The sequence below is a fragment of the Chamaea fasciata genome, unplaced genomic scaffold, assembly GCF_029207755.1.
Source record: "Chamaea fasciata isolate MVZ Bird 193981 ecotype frontalis unplaced genomic scaffold, bChaFas1.0.hap1 SCAF_24, whole genome shotgun sequence".
Lineage (NCBI taxonomy): Eukaryota > Metazoa > Chordata > Aves > Passeriformes > Sylviidae > Chamaea > Chamaea fasciata.
Window position 1 is genome coordinate 4,670,204 of NW_027094109.1, and position 22,272 is coordinate 4,692,475.

At 48.0% G+C, this 22,272-nt stretch overlaps 1 protein-coding gene across 4 annotated transcripts in view; it reads right to left on the reverse strand.

Moving 5' to 3' along the window:
- Positions 1-22,272, reverse strand: part of ARHGEF12 (Rho guanine nucleotide exchange factor 12) — a 70,986-nt gene that overhangs the window by 16,661 nt on the left and 32,053 nt on the right. For 2 of the 4 annotated variants that reach the window (XM_066203448.1, XM_066203450.1), the window contains exons 2-23: positions 21,930-21,953; positions 21,140-21,228; positions 19,655-19,711; positions 12,692-12,790; positions 11,966-12,015; positions 11,151-11,208; positions 10,382-10,560; positions 9,918-9,995; positions 9,625-9,744; positions 8,845-8,979; positions 7,478-7,549; positions 6,270-6,362; positions 5,778-5,888; positions 5,253-5,351; positions 4,572-4,614; positions 4,335-4,440; positions 3,811-3,948; positions 3,019-3,051; positions 2,064-2,178; positions 1,265-1,370; positions 648-860; positions 139-268 (exon numbers count right to left, since the gene is read on the reverse strand). In XM_066203448.1, coding sequence (XP_066059545.1) covers positions 139-268; positions 648-860; positions 1,265-1,370; positions 2,064-2,178; positions 3,019-3,051; positions 3,811-3,948; positions 4,335-4,440; positions 4,572-4,614; positions 5,253-5,351; positions 5,778-5,888; positions 6,270-6,362; positions 7,478-7,549; positions 8,845-8,979; positions 9,625-9,744; positions 9,918-9,995; positions 10,382-10,560; positions 11,151-11,208; positions 11,966-12,015; positions 12,692-12,790; positions 19,655-19,711; positions 21,140-21,228; positions 21,930-21,953 — 2,148 coding nt within the window. Of the gene's footprint in view, positions 1-138; positions 269-647; positions 861-1,264; positions 1,371-2,063; positions 2,179-3,018; positions 3,052-3,810; positions 3,949-4,334; positions 4,441-4,571; positions 4,615-5,252; positions 5,352-5,777; positions 5,889-6,269; positions 6,363-7,477; positions 7,550-8,844; positions 8,980-9,624; positions 9,745-9,917; positions 9,996-10,381; positions 10,561-11,150; positions 11,209-11,965; positions 12,016-12,691; positions 12,791-14,501; positions 14,522-19,654; positions 19,712-21,139; positions 21,229-21,929; positions 21,954-22,272 lie in introns of those variants that run through there. The other 2 variants (XM_066203449.1, XM_066203451.1) reach the window with 2 other exon arrangements.

A 22,272-nucleotide genomic window follows, 5' to 3' on the forward strand; every position in this document is an offset into this window, starting at 1 on the left:
ACAAACAATGCCACTCTAATTTTATGCTAAATATGTAATTTTGTACTAAATTCCAACAGCCACCATCCAGCTGATCATCTACAATGATCTTTTCCAACCCATCCCAAGATTTCCTGACCCTCAAGCTCCCAGAGTTACCTCTCTGATTCTCCCTCCTCCTCCTGCAGGTTTTCCAGAGGAGATGGGAACTCAAAGGTGTTGTTGGGCGTGCGGGGGGTGCCATCCACGGAGTCACTGGCAGGTGGGGCTTCCCCAGGCTGCTTCAAACCTGCGCCCAGAATAAACGTCAGAGGTGAGGAACCGAGTCAGAGGACATCAGAGAACACCCCAGCCTCTCCAGAGCCTCCCGATCCCAGCTCCAGAGCTGGAGGAACTCGGCTCCCAGACCGGAGAGAACCAATCTCAGCGACAAAAGCTTCAGGTGACACAGGCTGGCACCTGGTGGGTTTTTCCTGTTGCGCGATCCAGCGGCAGAACCCACTAACAACCCCTGCTGCCCATGGCCAAGATTCCCTAATTGAGGAGAGCTGATTAAAAGGCGAGCAAGAGCAGCTCTAATGACATCAAAGCATTTCCTAACTGGCCCGGCCCGTTGCGTCAGCGCTCTGCACATCCTGTTCACAGCACCAGCCTTCGTTCCAGCCTACCTGTGTCACTGTCCTTGCTGCCCTCTGGGGAGGCAAAGGGCCCCACGGCCAGGGGGGACATGGGGTTGGCAGGGGGGTAAGGGGCGTCTGTGCCATCGCTGCAGGAGCCGCTCTGCCGCATCTTGCCCGACTCGGGGGGCTCCGGGCTCACAGAGGAGGCTGTGGGGGAGTGCTTGGGGTGCCTGGGCTTCTGCATCTCCATGGCCCTGCCAACTGGACAAAGAGAATGGGCATCACACCGCTGGGAACGTGGGGAGAGAGGCAGCAGCTCGGGGTCAGAACGGGTCTGTGCGCCTCTGAAACGGGGTTTGAACAACAAAACGTTTAGGGTCGCTCAATCCTGCTGAAAATCACTCAATCCTGCCCCCAACCACCTCAAAATCCCACCCCCAAAATTCGATCCCACAGCTCCTCAGGGCAAGACAGGGTCAGAAGGGAACTGGGAGAAGCGGGGGAAATTCCAGACTGGGAGGACTGGGACTGGGTGAGGCAGGATGGGGTGGGATGATGTTTGGGATGGGGTGGGATGAGGGAAATCGGGTTTCCTGGCAGGGATTTTTGAATCCCAGGGATCTTCTGTGGCTTTCAGGGCCCAGGGGCTCCCTGGGCTGACGTACTGGCGCTGCTGTCGTGCCGGCTGGGTCTCCTGGGGGGGCCCAGGATGTTGGGGAACCCTCTCCTCTTCCCTTTCTCCTCTCCTTCCTTCTCCTTCTTGATGCTTTGCTGCAGGAAAAGAAAAGCAAACTCATGGCTCACTGCTTCAAATCCAGCTGCTCACTGAGGTTTTAATTAACTCCTTAAAGCTGCACGAGGGAGAGGACACAAACCCTCAGAAAGGTTTCACCTTTCCACAGCACAGAACTGCTTCAAACTCTCTTCAATACTTCAAAGGAAGGTGAAATGCTGATGAAAATAAGCAGCTGCTGTGACCAGATACACCCCCACGCCGTGGGAGACAAGGGATCACACCCACAGGGATGGAGTTTTGGTGGAAATATTCGTTATATAACTGGAAGAGTGGGGGTGGCAGGGAGAAGAGCTCTCCTGCATTGCAAACCAGGAGGGTTTGGGCAAGTTTCTCCAGAAAAAAAACTGAAGTAAACAAGGCAAGAGCTTTAATGAGACCCTCCTGTGGCTCGAGGTTGTGTTCTACGAAACATTCCTCACCCAAAGTTTTAATAACTGAGGGAAACAAGGTGAATTCAGGGGTAGGGAAAGAGGAAACGATTCCAATTATTTCCAATTCACGCATCTGCCAACAGATGCAGAACCCAACTTCAGCTCTCGGGTTTGCTGTGCAGCTCAGCAAGCCCAGATCCTCTCGGAACACAAAAATCACACCGATTTTTAACCTTTTTTTTTTTGCCTGCAAAACCGTGGGGTTTGAATTGCACACAGATCCCCTGTGGCCACTACCTTGATCTTTGGCAGGAAACCAATCCGGCCCCGTTTCTGCTCCAGGTTCCGAGGCTCTTTGACCTTGACTCCCAGGTGTTTCATGTAGGTGAGGATCACATATTGCATCGTGGAGCTGCCAAACACACAGAAAAACAGGGAGGTTGAAGAGAAATATATCGGGAAAATAAAGAAATATATCGAGTCAATAAAATTAAGGTCAAGTGCCAAGGTTCTGCTGAGAAGTTCGTTTTCAAATTAAAGGGATGAAATGAATGGAAATAAATTCCCACGGATAATGGGAAGAAGGCTCAGCCAACATCAGAATTTATCCTTTTGTAAATGATGGAGTAAATAAACGGGATATATGGGTGGGGAGGCTCTGGCACAGGGTGCCCCTGGATCCCTGGAATTATCCAAGGCCAGGCTGGACAGGGCTTGGAACCCCCCGGGACAGTGGAAGGTGTCCCTGCCTGTGGCAGGGATTGGAATTAAATCATCTTTAAGGTCCCTTCCAACCTAAATCATTCCGTGATCAAATGCACAGGAGCCCAGGAGGTGAAAATACAATTCTGAGAATTACACAGAAGGTCTTAAAATTCGACACTAGAACCTTATTTGATGTCACATTATAGCTCTGAGTTATGGCAAAAATAAGCAGCAGTAAAAGGGCACTGCAAGGAGTGGAGGAAAAGCTGCTCAGATAAAAACCGAACAGGACAAGGCACACACAGAAAATAAATGTTAGAGCAGATTGCAGCAGTTACAGCACAAAACAAAAATAAACACCAACTCCCGGCGACAGTAATTTTTAAGATGTGAAACACAGGCAACAAACATGAGCAAAGATGAGGCAGATGCTCTGAATTCCAATGATTTATGCCAGGGGAGGATTTATTCAGCAGAGGAGTGTTGAGAGCAGCCAGGAGAGGGCTGTCTTGTTCCATCAGCACAACACAGCCCGAGCTCCCTTTACCTCTTGTCTTCTTCCAGAGGCTGAGATGTCATCCTAAAAAACAAGAAAGGCTTTCAAAACGAAACTCAAAACCCAATTAACACCCGGTCCCATCCACCCAGAGCGTCAGTAGCTGTGTTGAAGTGTCCCTTTAGAATGTTCAGCAGTCCCAGCGGGGGAAATAAATCAAAATCAGGAATCAAAAACTGAGGGTTCAGCTGTGGAAATTGGATTCAGCCCACATGAAAAAGGAGAGAACGGGCTGTGAAGCTGTTGTTTCTACAGGAGAAGGGCTCTGATCTAATAATGCACAAGCTGGCAATGGCAACTCCTCTCCTTCTCCATGGCATTTATTATAATTATTATTATTATTATTGTTGTTGTTGTTATTGTTGTTGTTATTTACCCCACCTTTCTATTTTCTGTAACTTACAGGACTTCCTCGATTTTGGCAATGACCTGTTCTGCACAGCTCCTCTCCTTCTCCATGGTGTCTTTTTTGTTCGTTTGGGTTTTTTTGGCTTTTTTTGTTTGGTTGGTTTGTTTTGGGGTTTTGTTTGTTTGGCTTGGTTTTTTGGGTTTCTTGTTTGTTTGGTTGGTTTTTTTTACCCCACCTTTCTCTTTCCTGTCACTTATGAGACCTCCTCGATCTTGGCAATGATCTGCTCTGCACAGCTCCTCTCCAATCCACGGCGGTTTTTTTGGTTTGTTTGATTTTTTTGGAGGTTTTTTTTTGTTTGTTTATTGATTTTTGGGGGCGTTTTTTGTTTGTTTGTTTGTTTTTACCCCATCTTTCTCTTTGCAGTCACTTACAGGACCTCCTCGATCTTGGCAATGATCTGCTCTGCACAGCTCCTCTCCCTCTCCACGGCGTTGCGGTCGCGGAGCCGCTCGGCGTCCAGCCTGCTCAGCTCCCCCTCGGCCAGCGTCAGCCCCATGCTCCTCTTCTGCCTGAAAAAGGGTTGGAGACAGGGAGGAGAATTATAAAAGAATTAAAAATAAATTATAAATTATATATATATACATATTCCCTGCCCAAAGGGGAGAGGGAAGGAAAACAGGGAAAAAAAAAAATATAAGCTGATTATGAACGCAATCAGGAAGAGAGATTTATGTAACAACACCTCAGAAAACAGAGATTTCCTCACACAGCTGCAAGGAATGAAGAATCCAAGCTCTAGGATTGCAATAGATTAAGGATTGGTCACAGGGTATATTCCTGGTTTATTCCTATCCAGTCTAACAGCATTTTCATGTCCCTCAGGTTTCCCTGTGCTGGAACGCTGATTGAAATAAAACACGAATTAAATGGAAACTCCACAGAGAGATTTTGGTACCTGAAATCTTCCAGGTTCCTCTGAACCTCTGGGCAGACTTTGTCCTGCATGGTTTGGATGAACTGGCGGTGCAGCTCTTCAGGGATGAGCTCTGGCCTTCTCCTGTCTGCCAGGCACAAAATCCATCAATTATTCCTCTGGGAACAGTCCCCACCTTCAATAAATGACTTCAATAAAGTCACTTCCCTGAGTTAACCCCCACCTCTGCCCTTGACTCCCACAAACGCAGCACCCTACCTAATTCCAAGGAGATTTCATCTGGAACTGGCACTTTCAGGTTCTGCAAAAGGAAAGAAAGGCTGGAAGAACCAACAGAGAAACCAGCACCCCGATAAAACCCCAAGAAAAAACACACAAATCACACCAAATTCCCCCAAAAGCCAAAATCATCCAACCTGAGCAGCTGCTGATTTGAAAAGGGGAGACTCCCATGAATATGTTCTAATTCACAGAGATTATTTCAGATGGACATGTGGTATATAAACCTCTGCTGCACCTTCTGGGAGTTTAATTCACGACAGCAAAGAATTTTCTCAGCTTTCCAACAGACACTTAAAATTTCCCAATCCACATCAATACCCACAGCAATTATTAACTACAAAGCAACACGGAAGAGCCAGAGCTTGCTCACCTACCACTGAATTATCTCTCCTATCAACAACAAACCCCCAGGGATTTATTTGGTCCCCAGGCATCACTTCCCTGCTAACATTTCAACAAAAATACTCAAAGCTTTCATTACATCATTACGTTTAATGAAGTTATTTATTAAACATCCTCCCGATTTTGATTTTTAAAACCATTTCTTTTTGAAGGGCTTTAACCCCCTTAAGTTTTTCACAGATCAGGTGAGTGGAGAAAGGTCAAAGTCAACTTGCTGGGATGGGTGTGCAAACGAGGAAAACAAGTGGAACCTACTGCAGCTCTGTCCAGGAAAAACTGGTAGAACTCCAGGAAAACACGGCGGGTCTCTTTGGAATTGGTCTGTTTGTACAGGTCTGTGTAAAGGTAGCACAGCTGTGGGGAACAGGAGGGCAAGAAATGAGGTGAAAACCATGAAAACTCCAAGTTTTCTTTCCAATTTTTCAAGGAATTCAGCAGTGCTGGGTTGAAATCATCCCCAGCTCCTCAGGGAAGGGGAGAGGGAAGGAGCAGAGACATCAAACCCTCCCTGCAGACAACTAATCCCACACCCTGGGGTGGAATGAGAGCCTTTCAGGAGACAAATAATTATTTATAAGCAGCCAAAGGTAAAGGAAACAATTCTTTGTGTGTTTCTCCATTCATCTGAGGAGATAAATGAGGATTTATCACCCTCAGGCCTGCACGGGGTCTGCACTTCCCTCCTTGCCAGGTCATGGCACTGAGTGCCACACGAGACCTGGTGAATTCTGGTGGTGATTCCCAAACGTGAGCCAGGGAAACAATTCCAGAGGTTCTCACCAGAGCTGCAGGATCAAACTGGGACACCACGTGGTGCAGGAGCACAGCCAGGTGAGCTGGGCGGGATTTCAGGAGCTCGATGTTCTGGAAGCAGCTGCACTGCCCATTGATCTGCCAGGGATACAGGGAATTGCTTCTCAATTATTCAGGAACAAAAGAAAAGACAGCGAAAATAATTCAGAGCAAACAGGCAGCAGCTCTGCTGCTGTGACGAGAATTCAGTATTTAATAAAAGCTAAAGAAAATGAAATAAGGTAAATTAATTCCTAGAAAGAAATTGGAGGGGAAAGGAAAAAAAAACAGGCTCAAAGATGGATATTGTCACAAACTCCCCAAATGTTTCTGTTTGGAAAGATCAGCAACAACAGGAATCCCATCCCCAAATTCTTATTTCAGCATACAAGAAGTATTCACAGTAGCAAGGCAGTTTGGGAACAGGGGAGGAGAATTCTGGTTGCTGGGGGGAAAAAAAAGGCTCCAAGTCATTCCCACCTGCTCCTGCTCCGTGTCAAAATCATCATCCTCTGCTCCAATGATCTGAGTCCCCACTCGGGACAGGGGACTCCCAACACTGGACTGGGAATCCTGGGGAAGAGAAGGAAAAGAAGCACAAAGCTGGGATTGTCCCTCACGGTAAAACTTGCAGATATTCTGATCATTTGAATTCTTCAAAAGCTTCTCCCAGCATCCAAAAATTCCCAAACATGACACCAGGTGGATCAAGAGCACCTGCAGCCAGGAGCACACCAAGCACGTGGCCAAATGCTCATCCTCAGTGTGGCCAAAGGTTTTTCCAGCCAGGCTACTGCTCAGGCTGCTGCTTTCCAGCCTGGAGTTTTCCTGGATAAAACCCCCCAGTTTATTCCCTCCCAGTCTCTAACACCAGAGAAACAGAACATGTTTTTCACAGGGACAAGCTTTTGGTGGGCACTGAGGAGCCTGTTCCACTAATGCCCAGAGTTACCAGCACAACACACACACAATCTGCCAAGGAAACCCAAAAAAGGGAGAGAAGCAAAGTCTCAGCAATGGCACTGCTGGATAAAAATGCCACCCCTGGATAAAAATGCCACTCTTGGATAAAAATGCCACCCTTGGATAAAAATGCCACCCTTGGATAAAAATGCCACCCTTGGCTCCCCCTCCCAAAAGCTTCTCCCAGCATCCCAAACATTCCCAAACATCAAACCAGGTGGATCAGGAGCACACCAAGCACGTGGCACGTGCCCAAATGCTCATCTCTGCACAGAGGGGAAAATGTGGCTTTGAGAGGACAAGCAGAGGAGGGGAAGGAGAATTCAAGGAGTCATCCCAAGGATGATGATGATATGTTCAGACAGATCTGCTCTTCCTGCTGAGCTCCACTTGTAGCCCTGCTGGAAATGCCAGCCCCTAAATGAGTGAACATCCTAGAAAAAAAGCTGGACTCAAGGAATAAAACACGTGTAACTGCTCTCCTTATTCCAGGCCCAGCTGTTTTACTGCAGATTGGGTATTTCTCGCCTCTAAACGGCCCTGCTCTTAAGCTCCATAAACATTTACTCAGCTAATTAACCTTCCCTGCACCGCTTTAATTGCATTTTATCTTCTAAAGCAAAGTTCAGGCATGCTCCATTTGGAGAAGTGGGGGGGAAAGCAGCAAGATTTGAATGGGCTCGTTAGAGGAGATGCTGTTGTGACACTTGGTGCTTTGTACTCACAGTATCTTGAAGCTCAGCCTTCTCTGGGCTCTCATCGGGATAAATCCTCTCCTTCAGGCCACTGCGAGGACTCTGGGAACGAGGGAAGTTCAGTTCTGGTAAGTACCAGCACATCCAGGAAAGGGAGAACTGCACAGGGCAGCGTGTCAGCCACAACAGCCAAAGACTTCTCCTTTCTCACAGGAAAAGGAGGTGTGAAAAACCAGAGTAAAATCTGTCTCCTACGTGCACAGTTAAACAAAAAAAAACCCCCAAAACTCAAGTGAATGCAGAAGTTTTGGTGGGAAATGTGGTGACAGCGAGCAGCAGCAGGGCTGTAAAATCCCCAGCCCTTGGCTTTCTCCACCTTTTCTCACAGCTCAGCTCTCTTCTCCCATCTCCCAGCAATCCTTTGGCTCAGGAAGCCCGCAGAGCCTTATCTGCAAAAACCACGTGCTGCTGGCTCATCTTCAGTGCGTCCAAAGGTTTTTTCCAGCCAGGCTACTGCTCAGGCTGTTGCTTTCCAGCCTGGTTTTTTCCCAGCTGCAGAACTCTTCCCACTCCCAAAGGTTTCTTCCCCCCCCCGATCCTGAAGTTTCTCAGAGCTGGAGTGAAAAGCTGGAATGTTTGGTGTGCCAATCACCTGCACCGATCAAAGCCCATCCCCAGTAATGCCAGGATGACTTAATTAGGTAGATAATGATGAATTTTGTTGTGGATTTATTAAACACAAACACCGAGTGGGATCTGGTCAGATTTGGAGTTGGAATGTTTCAAAACAAGAGTGGTGGATCCTCCCATCTCACCCACCTCCCTTTCACTTCCAACTGCTGGGACAAATTTAGCTCCCACATCCTTAAGTTAATCAACAAACTTAGGCCAAACCCAAGCAGAGAGTCTCAATTCCCCTGCGCTAATCAGACAGTGACTTAATTAAGGATTAGGCACAGGAGCACACAGATTGGTAACTAATGAGTGAACACACCAAGAGCCTTTGCTGTGGCAGGAATTGAAGCTGATCTGGTGGGAGGAAGGCTCTTTCCCATTTTCAGGGCAAGCTGCCTGGATCTGAGTCACGCTGCTGCAGTTGGAATAGTCCCTTCCAAGATGCTCTAATTGCCAAATGAGTTTTGAGCAGGATGCTGGCATCCATCTTTCCCTGTTTGGTTACAGGGATTAATGCCAGGGCAATCTAATCCTGGATAAAACCCCACAGATTATTCCCTCCCAGTCTCTGACACCAGTGCAACAGAACAGGATTTCACAGGGAAAAGGTTTTGGTGGGCACTGGGGAGCCTGTTCCAGTAATGTATTACAAATCCACAGAATCTGCCAAGGAAACCCAAAAAAGGGAGAGAAGCAAAGCCCTGGGGCTGCCCCAGACTCACATCAGCAATGTCGCTGTTGGGCCTGGAGGGGCTGTCACCACTGAAATCCAGTTTGCTGCCGCTGTCCCCACTCTCTGCCTCCCCCTCGCTGATCTGCAGCGACTCCGACACCGACCTGGAGGACAGGACTCCATCCTGCAAGGAGGAAAGGATGAGCTGGGAGACAGCACAGTATTCCAAGAGACCATCCTTAAGCTCCTCCAAAAGCCAGCTAGCTCACATTACTCATAAACCCTTAATTTATCTAGAAAAGGCTGCAATGACTTTCTAAGAGAAAACAAGAGACCATCCTTAAACATCAACTCTTTGAAAAGCCAGCTAGCTCACATTACTCATAAACCCTTAATTTATCCAGAGAAGGCTGCAATGACTTTCTAAGAGAAAACAACAAAAACCCACACCAAGTTTTCAGTGCTTTTAACACAGGGGGAAAAGGGAAAAATGACACAGCCTACGTTTATTTTATTTTTTTTTCCCTCTGAAAGTGAAAACAAAATTGTTTAAAGCTTCCAAGGATGACTTCATGGGTGTATTTTAAGTCGCACTGACAGATAATAAACACATCGTTGCTTGCACTTGTTCTTAAAAGCAGGTTTTGCAGAGAAGAGCTGAGAGCTCTTAAAAAAAAAAAAAAATAAAATCTCCTCCACATCCTGATTAAGGTGACAGAGCCAACTTTCAAATCTCAGCTGTAGAGGGTGCAGCCTGCCTGTCCAAACAACTCCAGCTTGCCCAGAGCACCCTCAAGCCCCAGGATGAGCATTCCCCAGAGCCCCTTACCTGAGTGCAGCCCGTGGCCTTGGACAGCTGCTCCTGCAGCTGAGGAATGTGTTTCTTTGCCTCCTGGATCTCCTTGAGCAGGCGGGTGGAGGGGCTTCTGCTGTACTCCTCCTGCAGGACCTGCAGGAGAATTCACTGTTTGTGCCTTTTAAATCAGCACCTGCACATCTGCACGCCCGAGGAGCTGCTGCACAGAGTCTCTGTTTTGCACAGCTCTGATAATAAATTGTGATTTAACAGGCCCTCTTTGTATCACCTCCCCCAGCTCTCTGCAACCTGCACAACCCCAGTACCTGCAGCCTCTCCTGCTCCTTCTGGAGCATCTTCCTCAGAATCTCCACCTTCTGGTTGTGGACAATGTTATTCTCCTCCTAGGAAATACAGAGATTCAAGTTGGGTTTGTGGGGGGAGCTGGGCAGATAAGGAAAACGGACAGGCACATTTTTCACCTACTTCCTCAAACCAGGCTCTGAAAAGCCCTATGAGAAGCAATTCGAATTTCCAACCCCATCCTGTGCATTCCTTCTTAATTTTGAACAGCTATCAACAGTACAAAACCCTGTATTTCTATCACCTCAGATAGGACTGGACATTTTTACTTGCAAAATGCGTTTTTACGAGTGAATGAACACCCACTGACAAGATAAATATCCCAATGCTAATTTGAAGGGAAAAAGAAAATATATTAAAAAAAATTCAAAACCACCCGACTCCATTTCCCCTTTTGGAAAGTTTGGGAAGAAAGATTCAACCTTACCCCCATGAGCACTGGGCTGGTGATCCTTTCAGCATTCCCTGACGTGCCAGGCGAGTGGGGGGATGCCATGATGGGAGACATATGCCCAAAAGCTGCCAGATCCACGTCGGAATCCGCCAGGGGAATCTGGGGCGACCCTGGAGGGCGCCCCTGGACAGTGAGAGCTACATAGGAACCCGCTGTGGGGACACAGGGACAGGCACAGGTCACACACACACACATGAGGACATTGCCAGGCTTCTCTTTTCCCCTCACCCATTCCTCCTCCAAGCCCCTGAACCTCTTGCACCCCTTCTTCCTGGTTTAAACATTTCAGATATTCCTTTATAAAGGCAAGAACCCAATTTCCAGCCCAGCAGGTTGCCATTTCCAGTGCACACACACAAAACAAACCAGGCTGGAAGGAACCATCTCCTTCCTCGTACAAGAAAATCCACCAGGAAGGTATTTCCTGCAGAGCTGTGCAGGCATCACACGGAAATGCACGTTAAGTGCCTGCCCAGCTGTGGAATTTAAGGTGAAAATAAAAGGTGGGAAAGCACCCAGGCAAGGCTTGGTGCTAATTCAAACATTAAGTTGAGGAGAAGCTAAAGGAGGACGTATATCAGCTTCAACTCAGGATGTCAAAACAATTTCAATTTCACTTCCCCGTTTCACACAGTCCCTTTTATCTCTCAGCACTGAGCTCACCCCTGTCACTTGGCAGGGCCCTGGAAACGATGGCTGGCACACCTCAAAGGTGACACAAGAGCCACCTGCCTCTACTTACACTTGATCAGCTTGACCACCTCCAAATGGTTCGAGTGTGTCACCAGAGTCCCGTTCACCTGGGCAGGGAGGGGAGAAAATTCAGTGTTTGGCTCCCGATTTCCAAGCAACCCCACACACTCCACAAAAGGCACCAGGAGAACTGCAGCGTTTTCCTCTCCCCCATCTCCATCACTGCCTCTTGCAAGACACTACCAGATAAAATAATTTATCCTTCTAACAGTTTATCTCAGCGAGCAGAGCTCTGCACAAAGAAAACTGTGCGCACACCAAAAGAACTCCAGCAGGCAAACAGCAACAAAAAAAAAAAGGCAATCCATCTCTGCCTGGGCAGGAAAACAACAGGGCAGCTAATTTAATTCATTAATTTCAATGCCTGGTTGAAATCCCAGCTCCATCTGTGTCAGGAACTGCTGCAGCAGTTTGCAGCAATGGTTTACAGAGTCTTTTAAGTCACTGGCTTGATTTCTTGCTTGCTTGGGACTAAAAAAGAACAGGGATGTGGGAGCAGTTGGGGGGGAAACAGCAATTCAGGCAGGCTGTTTATTTACAGGTCGTTATTAACAACTCTGCTTTCCTTCTCTTCCCTGCCATTTCTGGTTTTATTGTAGTTGTGATCCTCGAACCTGGCAGGGCGCTGGACTTGCCCATAAAATTCTAAAATGAGGATTTGGAGGAGAGTCATCCCCAGAACACTGAAGCTTAGTCCATTCCCAGTGCAAACACTACAGCAGACACATCAGTGACATTTTTTTTTCAGGGAAAGAGCTCATTTAATACAAAGGACACGTTCCTCTCACCATTTCACTGCCTTACCTTGATAATTCTATCACCTGTCTGCACTCCAGCCCGCATGGCTGCTCCATCTGGAGAGGCAAGAAATCACTTAGTTCCCCTTTCAATACCATCATTTATAGCAAAAATGGTTTGAAGACTTCTGTAAAACATGCAGAACACTCCTGCCCTCAGCCAAGCTTCCTCTGTCAGTAAAACCTCTGGGTTTCGAGTCCAGAGCAGTTTTGCTTTCCCCTGGCACTGGATACACCAGGCCATGATCCCAGCATGTACCAAGGAGTCATTTCCTCCCCTTGGGATGCAGGTCAGCTCCAAACCCACCAGAACACAGAATGAACCAGGCTGGAAAAGCCCTTTGAGATTATCAAGTCCAACCTATGACCTGACAGCTCCTCATCAGCTAAACCACAGGCAGTGAGTGCCACGTCCAGTCTGGTTTTAAACAAACAGGGACTCCACCCCCTCCCTGGGCAGATCATTCCAGTGCCCAATCATTCTTTCAGTGAAGGATTTTTCCCTGATGTCCAACCTAAACCTCCCCTGGCACAGCTTCGGGCTGTGTCCTCTCCTCCTGCCAGTGCCTGCCTGCGAGAAGATCCCAAGGAATGCATTCCCTGCTCAACCCTGACCTTGCGCATCCCTTCCCACCCCACCTGCGAGGGGTTTGGGAGGTTCCCTGCTGCAGCTCACACACACTCCCAGGATCCCCAGGGAGAGCTGGCAGGTTCGGGGGACGTTTGCTCTCACCTTCCTTGACGGACTGCACGAAGACGGGGTTGTCCCCGCTGACCGTCAGCCCGAAGCCGTTCTCATCCCTCTGGATCACCACACACCTCTGCACCAGGCCTGGGGACACAGGGCAGCACAGGCACGAGGGGGACACAAAGAGACACAAGCCAGGCATCAGTCCAGAAACCTGCTCCTCCCACATAATCACACAGTGCTCAAAGGAACGGGGACGACACAGCACAGGGAAGATGTAGGAGAGACAGGAACAGGGCGGCAGTCCAGAAATGGAGAGGGATGTCAAGACAGGTCAGGCTTATTGCTCCAGCTACACAAAACAGAGATGCAGACAGCCCTGGCACATCAGACACAACCTGAGGGAAAAGCAGCTTTTAAAGAAGAGCAGCAGTACCCACACCAAGGAGCAGGATTTCCCTTTGTCTGCATTAATAGCTCAGAGAGCCGTCAGGTGCTGCTGCACCACCAAAAACACCTCACAGCTTCTACAGGCTGCTCTAAAACAGCAGCCTGTAAGAGGGGTTGGGCTAAAAATCTTCCTGATTTATTGATCAGGAAAAGCTGCCCCAATTCTCAGCCAGAATCTCCTCCTGGGGCACCTTCTGCTCCAGGTGAAATATTGCACAGCGCCAGAAGAGCAGAGGTGAAGCGGCGCAAGCCACATTTAACTGTCCTGAACGGGACTTCTGAAATAAACACCAGGCCAGGGCCAAAATCCCAGCAGGTGAGTTTGAATGCACCCCTCCTTTAATTTGCTTGGAGACATCAAAGGCAGCTTGTTTTGTTTCCTGGTGTACTCAGTGCAATGTGAGCACAAATGCTGTTGCAGAGGTAATTTCGTTTAGTAGGAGCAGCATTTGGACCAGGTGGAATGCTGGGGATGTTCTTTGTTCACCTGGAAATGAAACGAGGGAAAGACAAAAAACACAAGCAAGCAGCAGCCCTGGCACATTCCTTGCCAAGCACTTTCCTAGGAGCAGCTGCAAAAACCCTCCCACAGCGGAGCCCACATCCTGAAAAGTGACTTCAGGAACTCTGTAAAAGCTCCCACAATGTTCTTTTATTCCTATCTCTCTTATTTCTAACAGCTTGCTTTGCTTTCCCATTTCTAAAAGCAAAATTCCTGCACTGGCATCTTGAGAAAGGAGCCAGAGCTCTCCCAAATCCCATCCCAAACCTGCAGCAGTTTTGTTTGGGATGGAGGGAACACGGGGAATTGGGAAGATGCTGTCCCAGCCAGACTGGCTCTTCTGGAATGAGCTCTAAGGCATGAATGGTAACAGAGCAGGGAGTCATTCCCGTGTCTCCCGCTGCTCCCACACCACCACGGCTCCTTTCACTCCTCTGCAGCAACTCCCCATGGAAATGAGGAGCCTCCAGAGCCAACAGTGCCTGCCCAGCCAGTCCTGCTCTCCTCCAGCGTGGCACAGATGGAAACGGGTGTGGGAGCAGTGGGAAAAGCACTCCAGGACTCCTGCAGCACTATCACATCCCAGGAACTCCCCTCCTGCCAACACAGCAGGAGCAAAGCACAGGATAGCTGGCAGCTGCAGGGCTGGGGGGAGGATGGGAAGGAAAATCCCTCCACCTTTCACCCTCTGTGCACAGGGAGAAGTGGAGGAAGGCGCCTCTCCCCTGTGCACCTCCCTCCCCTCCTTTTATATGACCAAGCTTCTCCAAGTCTCACTTCCCAAGAATGATGCCCGGGGCTGGGGTGTGGGAACTGGTGCTGTGGAGAGGAACGGCTCCTCACAGCTCCCTGCCAGCCCCACAGGTCCCATGAGTAAGGCACCAAAGTCAGCCTTTGACTCACCAGGACTGGCCTTGCTCAAAGACACAGCAGGGCCCCGAGTCTGCTCTGCCACTGGATGTGGACCCGGGATTTCCTGAGCCTGAGCTCTTCCCAAGGGAAACTTTCCAGCAGTTTTTCCCAAAACAGCCTTGTGTAAACAATGTTCCTTCTTCATAACAACAGGTGTAGTTGGCTATTTCTGTAAATTAGCCAAGGGGAGAGGTGTCAGCCCGATGGATCAATAATGTGTCTTTTTAGTGCAGTGTGTTATTACAGGGCTGAATGAATTGTAAATAAACCTCCTGATTTCTGCTACCTCCCGACTGGAGCCAAACATCTTTATTTCGTGTCCTATAGTGACAACTGGATTTCTGTTTCTCCAGAAGCAACAATCCTTGGATCTACTGATCAGCTCCCCCCTTGATGAGCCTGGTGCCAAAGCAGAGCCCACACAGCAGAAACTGACCTGGCAGGGTATAACTGAGTTTCATTCAAGTTAATTCACGTTAAATTCTTTCGCTCCACAAGCTTCAATTTCACCCAAGACCACCTTATAAACTTAAAATGGAGAAACAACTGGAATTAGGACAGCTTGACCTGAAATTAATCCATAATTGCTTTTTCCTGCTGTTGTTTCCTTCCGACAAGGGACACTTAACCCTCCTCCTAATCCAATATAAAAGGCTGGAATGAGAAGGAGGAGATTCCATGCTTGCTGAGACACACTTCATAGTGATTTTAATGAAGTTATCTGGAAGTTTCCTGGAGATAACACTGTGACCTGCAGACCTGGATCAGCTCTGATAGCACTCCCTGCCTGAACCAACCTTCAGGGGCTTTTACTCGGCTCAGTTTGAAATATCCCACCACGGTATTTCACTTTTTCCAGCTGAAACTCAGTGAGTATTGCGAAGTCAACTGAATTCATCACCTGACAGTACTCAAAATTACATCAATAATCATCTTATCCCCATTTTTGCTTTCCTTAACTATCTTCATGTTAAGAAGTGAGGAGACATTACTTAACTATGCTTTAAAATCAGAGTCTCTGTTTGTGTCTTGAGTGGATTCCTAAAGTTCTGGAGGGAAAAATAATCACTTTTAATGGGTTTTTTTTTGTCCTCATGGAGATGAAAACTCCCCCAAACTCACTGGTCAGGAGTAAAACAAAGCAGGCAAAGGTGAGCTGGAGTGAAAGAGGTTAAAACCCAAAGTGAAAGCAGAGAGGAAAAACAGCAAGGAAAGCTGAGAGGAGCTTCAGTAGGTGGCACTCGTCCCTCTCCCTTCCCCAGCCCTGCTCCAGGAGCGTCTTTGGGATGGTGGAAGGGCAAAGTCTGCACTTCTCAAGGTCACTGACACCCCAGGGCCACAGTAATTGTCCCCAACAGCCCGGCCAGACGCTTCTGGGCTGTCCAACAGCCTCCCTCAGCAGCTCGTTTTGATTTCCCTCCTCCCCACATCCTGTTGGGAAGTTGTTTAAGGAAAGAGGGAATTTCTTTAGCAGGGATTCACGCTGCAAACCTGACTGAGGGAACGGAGAGACCAGGATGGGCAGGGCTGGGGGCAGCTGGGCCAGTGAAAAGTGTCCCTGCCCATGGAATGGTGGGGACAAAACCACTTTTAACATTTCTTCCAGCCCAAAGCAGCCTGGGATCCCATGGGATGTGAATTCCATCTCCCAAGTGTGCAGGGCACGGCCCAGGAGCTGAGATTTGGGAATGAAAACTTCCCCCGGGGGCACGAGGCCACCATAGGAAAATGCAATTTAATAGAGGGATTTGAAATGAATCATTCCATAAAGGAAAAAACCCAAACTCCTTGGGGCTTTGAGAGTGGCCAAACGTTTCACTTCATCTGGGAAGTTCTGTCTATAAAACATTGTCAGAAATGCTGCTCCACAAAAATAATCAGAATTTTTACAAAGGCAAATTCCTCTGGGAAAACATAAAGACACAAAGCTGGTAAGGACTGCAAACAAAAGCCCCAAAAACCCAAAACAAACGACCCAGGGAGAGTAGATTTCAATTTACAAACATCTCAAATCTGGGGTTTAAAACAAAACCCAAAAACTTATCACAAAGCTGGAGAAAATATGTGAAAGAGTTCGTGTCAAGTCCAGGTTAACATTCAGGCCAGAAACTGATGATTGCTGAATATAACGGAAGGTATTTTTGGAGATAACCAAGTTGTGAGGAAAAGGAAAGAGAAACTGATACCTCACCTACCACCTTGGAAGGTAATTTCAGTTTTAAGTTCATTTAAGAAAATCCTACTTTGAGGAAAAGATATTAAATACCATGGGAGATCATGGCACTAATTACAAATGACAGCATAACAAACTACACTCATTCCCTTGATAATCTGAATTCTGTTGAACATACAAACCTGAGAGGGTGGGGTTTGCGGCTGAAATTATCTCACTGAGAGCTTCACGTCACTACAAATTAATTTCTGTACATCAGAACAACTCCCCTCCCTGACCACTCTGCCCTCCCCAAAGCCACTCACACACTTCAAAGAAATTCTGGCTCCTGAATTAAAAATTTCAAGAGGTGAGAGAACAAACAGCCACCAAAGCCACCACCTCCTCTTCCTGCTGCCATTCCAGCCTTCCCTGTTATTCCCTTCCCGGTGGCCAGCCCCCATCCAGTCAGCAGCGAGGAAAATATCAGCACAGGATTTCTACTTGGAGGGGTTGGAATAGTTTGGTGCCTTCCAAAGCAAACAGCAGAGCCCTGCGCACATTCCAGAGAAACCTGGGAAAGGCAGACAAAAGGCAGGGCAAGGCCGCTTGGGAAGGAAGGATGAGCGGGAGCTGCTGCCAGGGATCCTGGACACGGGGACAGCACCTGCAGGAAGCCTGGGGGACGTCCCAGCTCACGTTAGGAAGTTGTGTTTGGTTCTGGCACAGGTGGAAAGGCAAACGCTGCCAGCCTGGGGCAGAGGGACACACACACACACACACAGATGTCCCAGCAGAGGCGGCAAATGTTTCTTGTCATTAAAACACAGCACTGGGCAGGAATGAGCACAGGGCTCTGGTTATCCTGACTAACCTGGCTTCAAAAGCACCAAATCACCCCCAAACCCCTCCTGCTGCAGCCCCCTCGCTGCTCCTTCCCTGGGAGAGTGGCTTCAGACCCACCAAATGATCACCAAATCCCTGTTTCAGCCCTCTCCCTGCTCCTTCCCTGCCAGGATGGCTTTAGAGGCACCAAATCATCCCCAAATCCCTGTTCCAGCTCTCTCCCTGCTCCTTCCCCAGGAGAGCGGCTTCAGACTCACCATATTATCCCCAAATCCCTGCTGCAGCCCTTTTTCCTGCTCCTTCCCTGCCAGGGTGGCTTCAGACCCACCAAATCACCCCCAAATCCCGGCTGCAGCCCTTTTCCTGCTCCTTCCCTGCCAGGGTGGCTTCAGACCCACGAAATCACCCCCAAATCCCGGCTGCAGCCCTTTTCCTGCTCCTTCCCTGCCAGGGTGGCTTCAGAAGCCCCAAATCATCCCCAAATCACCCCCAAATCCCTGCTGCTGTTCCAGCCCTCTCCCTGCTCCTTCCCTGGGAGGGTGGCAGCAGGAATGACAAGCTGCAGCAGGCCAGCTCTCCCCGAGACAGGTTTCCATCAAGGCACCCTCCAGAGCTGTTTACAGCTGCTGAAGGAACACTCTCACACCCTGAGGAACGTGACTATCATATTACTTGGCTTTTTTTTTGCCGGTTCTTTTTTTAATTAAAAAAAAATGAAGTGCGTGATTCGAAATTCCAGGGGAAGTGAAGAGATCTCACAGAGAAGAACGGGACACACCTCCCCAGACTGCACCAGCTTTTCCTAACATGCCTGTGTTGGTTTAAACTCCTCAGGGCTGGTGTTGTTGGGTTATTTTTTAGTGCTTCTCGCTCTGACAGCATCACTTGGTATTCCAGAGGTGGGTTAAGGAGCTGGAGCCCAGCCATGCACACCTGGCAGCTTTATTCCAGTGGAATGATAAAAACTGATGGTTCTGGAAGAGTCACTGCATCCAAAATACCACAGCAGATTTAGCAGCAGCAATTTTTCCGAACAGATTAAAATCAGAAAAGTGTCACAGACTGTTTCAAACATGAATTTAAAAAAACAAACCAGTAAAGGTAAAGAAAGGCAACCCATGGCTGGCGTCAAGACATGCACACTCGGGAATAAGAAATGCAGCCAGGTTCAGCCCAAGTCTGAGGGGCTGAAGGTCCTGACAGGATCCAAAAAACAACTTGGGAGTCCTTACTGCCCTCTAGATCCTGAGGTCTGAATGCAAACACCTACAGGGACTGGGAGTGGAGTAAGTGATTAGAGCAGGGGGAGTGTCACAGCTGGGAAGGCTGAGGGAGGCCCCACATGCTGTAGGGACACTGTGGGTTTGGGAGAATTTCAGCTTCCTAAATAGTCCCTAACATTTTTAAAAGGAAAAGTTTCCCAAGAAAGCTTTTTCTCCAAACAATCTTAGTAAATAACTACCTTTTTTCAAAACAATTTTTGTTCAGCTGGTGGTTTTTGTGCCTTTAGTTTAACCGACGGCATTGAAGAGGTGTCGTTTTTATTCACTAATCACGTTAAGTCTGTATCGGAACACCTTATAAAAGGCAGCAAGGATTTAGAAAATAAAGCCTTTTTCTATACTCTTTGTCTTCTGAAATACTTGGAGTCTTCCGTGTCCTACAGGGACACCAGCAGGACGTGTGGGGATATTCCCACCCCAGACTTGTTTTCTGTGTGTGTAATTTGTTGCAGCCAACAGGCCCAGGAGAGCAGCGGGACAGAGAACGGGGGAAACCCACACCCCCACAGTGATTTACATTATTCACAGACACACTTTTCCACTCCTGCCCAAAGGGACCGACAGAGAACACCTGCAGGCAACGCGGGGAGGTGAATTTACTGCTCCAACCTCCACGGTGAGAAGATGGCAGAGACGCTCCTGGGAGCACAAACCCCAGTGGGAGCTGTGTCCTCATCGCCAGGGACGCTCCAGAGGGGCCAGATCAAACATTTCCCAGCCACAAGCACCACTACAAGCAGGATGGAAGGGCAGTCCCTGCTGCAGAGCCAACCATGCAGACCTGGGGAAGGGGGAAAAGCCTGGGAATGACAGACAGGAAAAGCAGGAGCTGCCCAGGGGGGGAGGCTGCAGCTTTGGCTTACCATACGTCTCGGATCTACTCTCCTCAGAACTAGACTTTGTCTTCTTGGAGGAGCTATCTGCACGAGAGCAGGAGAGAAGGAGAGAGAGATATAGAAAATATGGAGACCAAACATGAGGAACAAAACAAAAACAAAAAACTCATGAAAAAAACACAGATTTCTCGGGTTAAATCGTGCAAAACACACAAATAAGATGTGAACAAAACACAGGTGGAACACTTGGAATAAGGGGGTGAATAAAACACGGAGACACAGGTCACAGCACACAGAATCTGTTACAGGACACAACCAAAGGAGTTTCTCTGCAGGAACTACAGACAAAAACCACTCCAAGCACGGGGACCCTGGCAAGGTTTTCCTCCCCAGAGTCAATAATCAGCACAGGCACAGCAGTTCAGCACCCTGAATTCAGCCCTCTGAGAGAAAAGGGTTTTCTGCAGGCTGCAGTGCACAGCTCCCCTAGCAAAGCACAGCAACAGGGCCAGGGAACAGCTCTCAGCACTGGAGTGACTTTCTGCAAACTGACATTACAGGATTCCTGAAGGTGGTTTCTGGAGAAATTGAATTCCTTCTACAAAACGAGTTCACAGCCTGAGACCTCTGCCCACCTGAAATCCTTTTACATTACCTGTCCCAAAGGACAAAGGGAAAGAAGATGAGCACTAAACCAGTTTTGGGGTTTTTTTTTTTCCCTTACAGGATGTTTTTAACTGGCATTTAAAGCCCATTTTCATTTATTTTGTGTGCAGCCAGTGGCAGGAACCATTACCAGGCTGGTTTGTAACCATCAGCCTCGTGCACAAACTAACCCCACATCCCACAAGCTGTGCCCCCCTTTCCCTCCAACTCCCCTGTGCCCCCCAAGCCCCAGGGAAAAGCCGGAATGCACAGAGAGGAAAAATTCACCTTGCACGGGGCCAGTGGGCTCAGACAGGAGCCTGGCAGGCCCTGGGTGAGTGTTTCAGAGAGAACAAAAATCCTCTGTGCTCCCTCATTTCCCTAATATAACTAAAATAAAAGTAGGCTAAATGAAAGTAGGATAGCAAATCCTTTAAAATGAGGTGTTTATCTTCAAACAGGACACACTGGGAAGCACAAATTCACCTCGCAGGTGGCAGAGTGGGATCAAAATCTACTAAAAAAAGCAAAATAAATCCCCCCAGAATTAAAACCCCAGCAGGGAAACCCGGCCCTGGCTGAGCCAAGCACATCTCCAGTTTCAGACTTCACTGACGAACTCCTCACAGCTAATTACAGCCTTTGCCTCCTGACTTTGCTGGAAGTGGAAGTTGTTGTAATTATTTACTGATACACTAATCCAGGTCGATTATGAGGGTGTTTAAAATCAAGCCCACACTCATTTCAGTGCCCAGAACAACACAGCTCTGAAAACCACATTAAAACCACTTTTTTTTTTTATTCTGCTCCCCAGCGCTTTTGCTTGGAGTTTTTTTTTTTTTTTTTTTATCAATTTTCGGACTTTACCTGTGGGATCGAAGTCGTGGGTGCTGCTGCAGCGTTCAACCTTCTGCTTCTTGTCTGCTGGAGACTCTCTGCTCAGAATGCTGCCGTGTCTGGGGCACAGGAAAGCACAAAAACCCTCACACCAGAGCCCCCAGGAGCAGCCTGAGCGCTCGCACAAACCCCACCCGGCCCTGCCCGCTCACCAGAAATTCAGATTAAAACCCAGGCATCGAGCTGGCTTGAAAAATTTATTCCCAGGCTGAATTCAGAGGGGAAAATGATCTCCCCTGCAATCTCTGGGAGTGGATCCAAGGTTCCAGGAGCAGTCCTGGTAACCTCCAGAATTGGTAACAGCAAGGGCATTCTCTTTATCACTCAGCATCAGCTCATATTTTATCTTAAAAGCCAAATAAATTTAAAAGAACCCTCCTGAAATCTGAACTCTCCCAGCAAACTTTAAATATCTCAGCATGCCAGAATTAAAGATTTAGGATATCCCCAGAGGGGAAGCACCTGCACATCCTGTACCAGCAGGGTCGCCTTCCTCCCCTGACCATCTCCAACCTCAGGACAGGTGAGCCCCCAGCCACGTCACACAACGCAAATGGTCACCCCATGCCAAAATAAACCCATTTTTGGCGCCTTATCCCCATCTGGATGGTGATTTCCTCACATTTGTCATGGGTACTACAAGCTGTGTTTGTGTATCATAGATATTAAACTTTTAGAAGCATTCCCTCTGGAAAAACGCTGCAGCGTAATTCACAATACACATGAAAAAAAAAAAAAAAAGCAAATTTCAGGAACTCACCTCGAAGGTTTTTTGAGAGGAAACCTGAAAAGAAGAAAAAAAGAAATGTAATGAACTTTTATCTTTCAATATTAGGTTTGATATCAACATTAGTGCTCAAATACAAACGAGTTATTTTACACTTCGGTGGTGCCTCCAGAAAAAACAATCTCTGTTTGCATGGAACTCCGTGAACTGGCCATCTCTGAGACAAGCGCAACAAAGCTGAAATTAAATTACCTATTCCAAGATCTACTGTACACACAGATAACAAAAGCAACAACAAAACCAACGCTGCAGGGAGAAAAAGAGTTTATTTGTATTTTTCAGTGAGGAAAACGCGGGATTTATGAATCCAGGACTT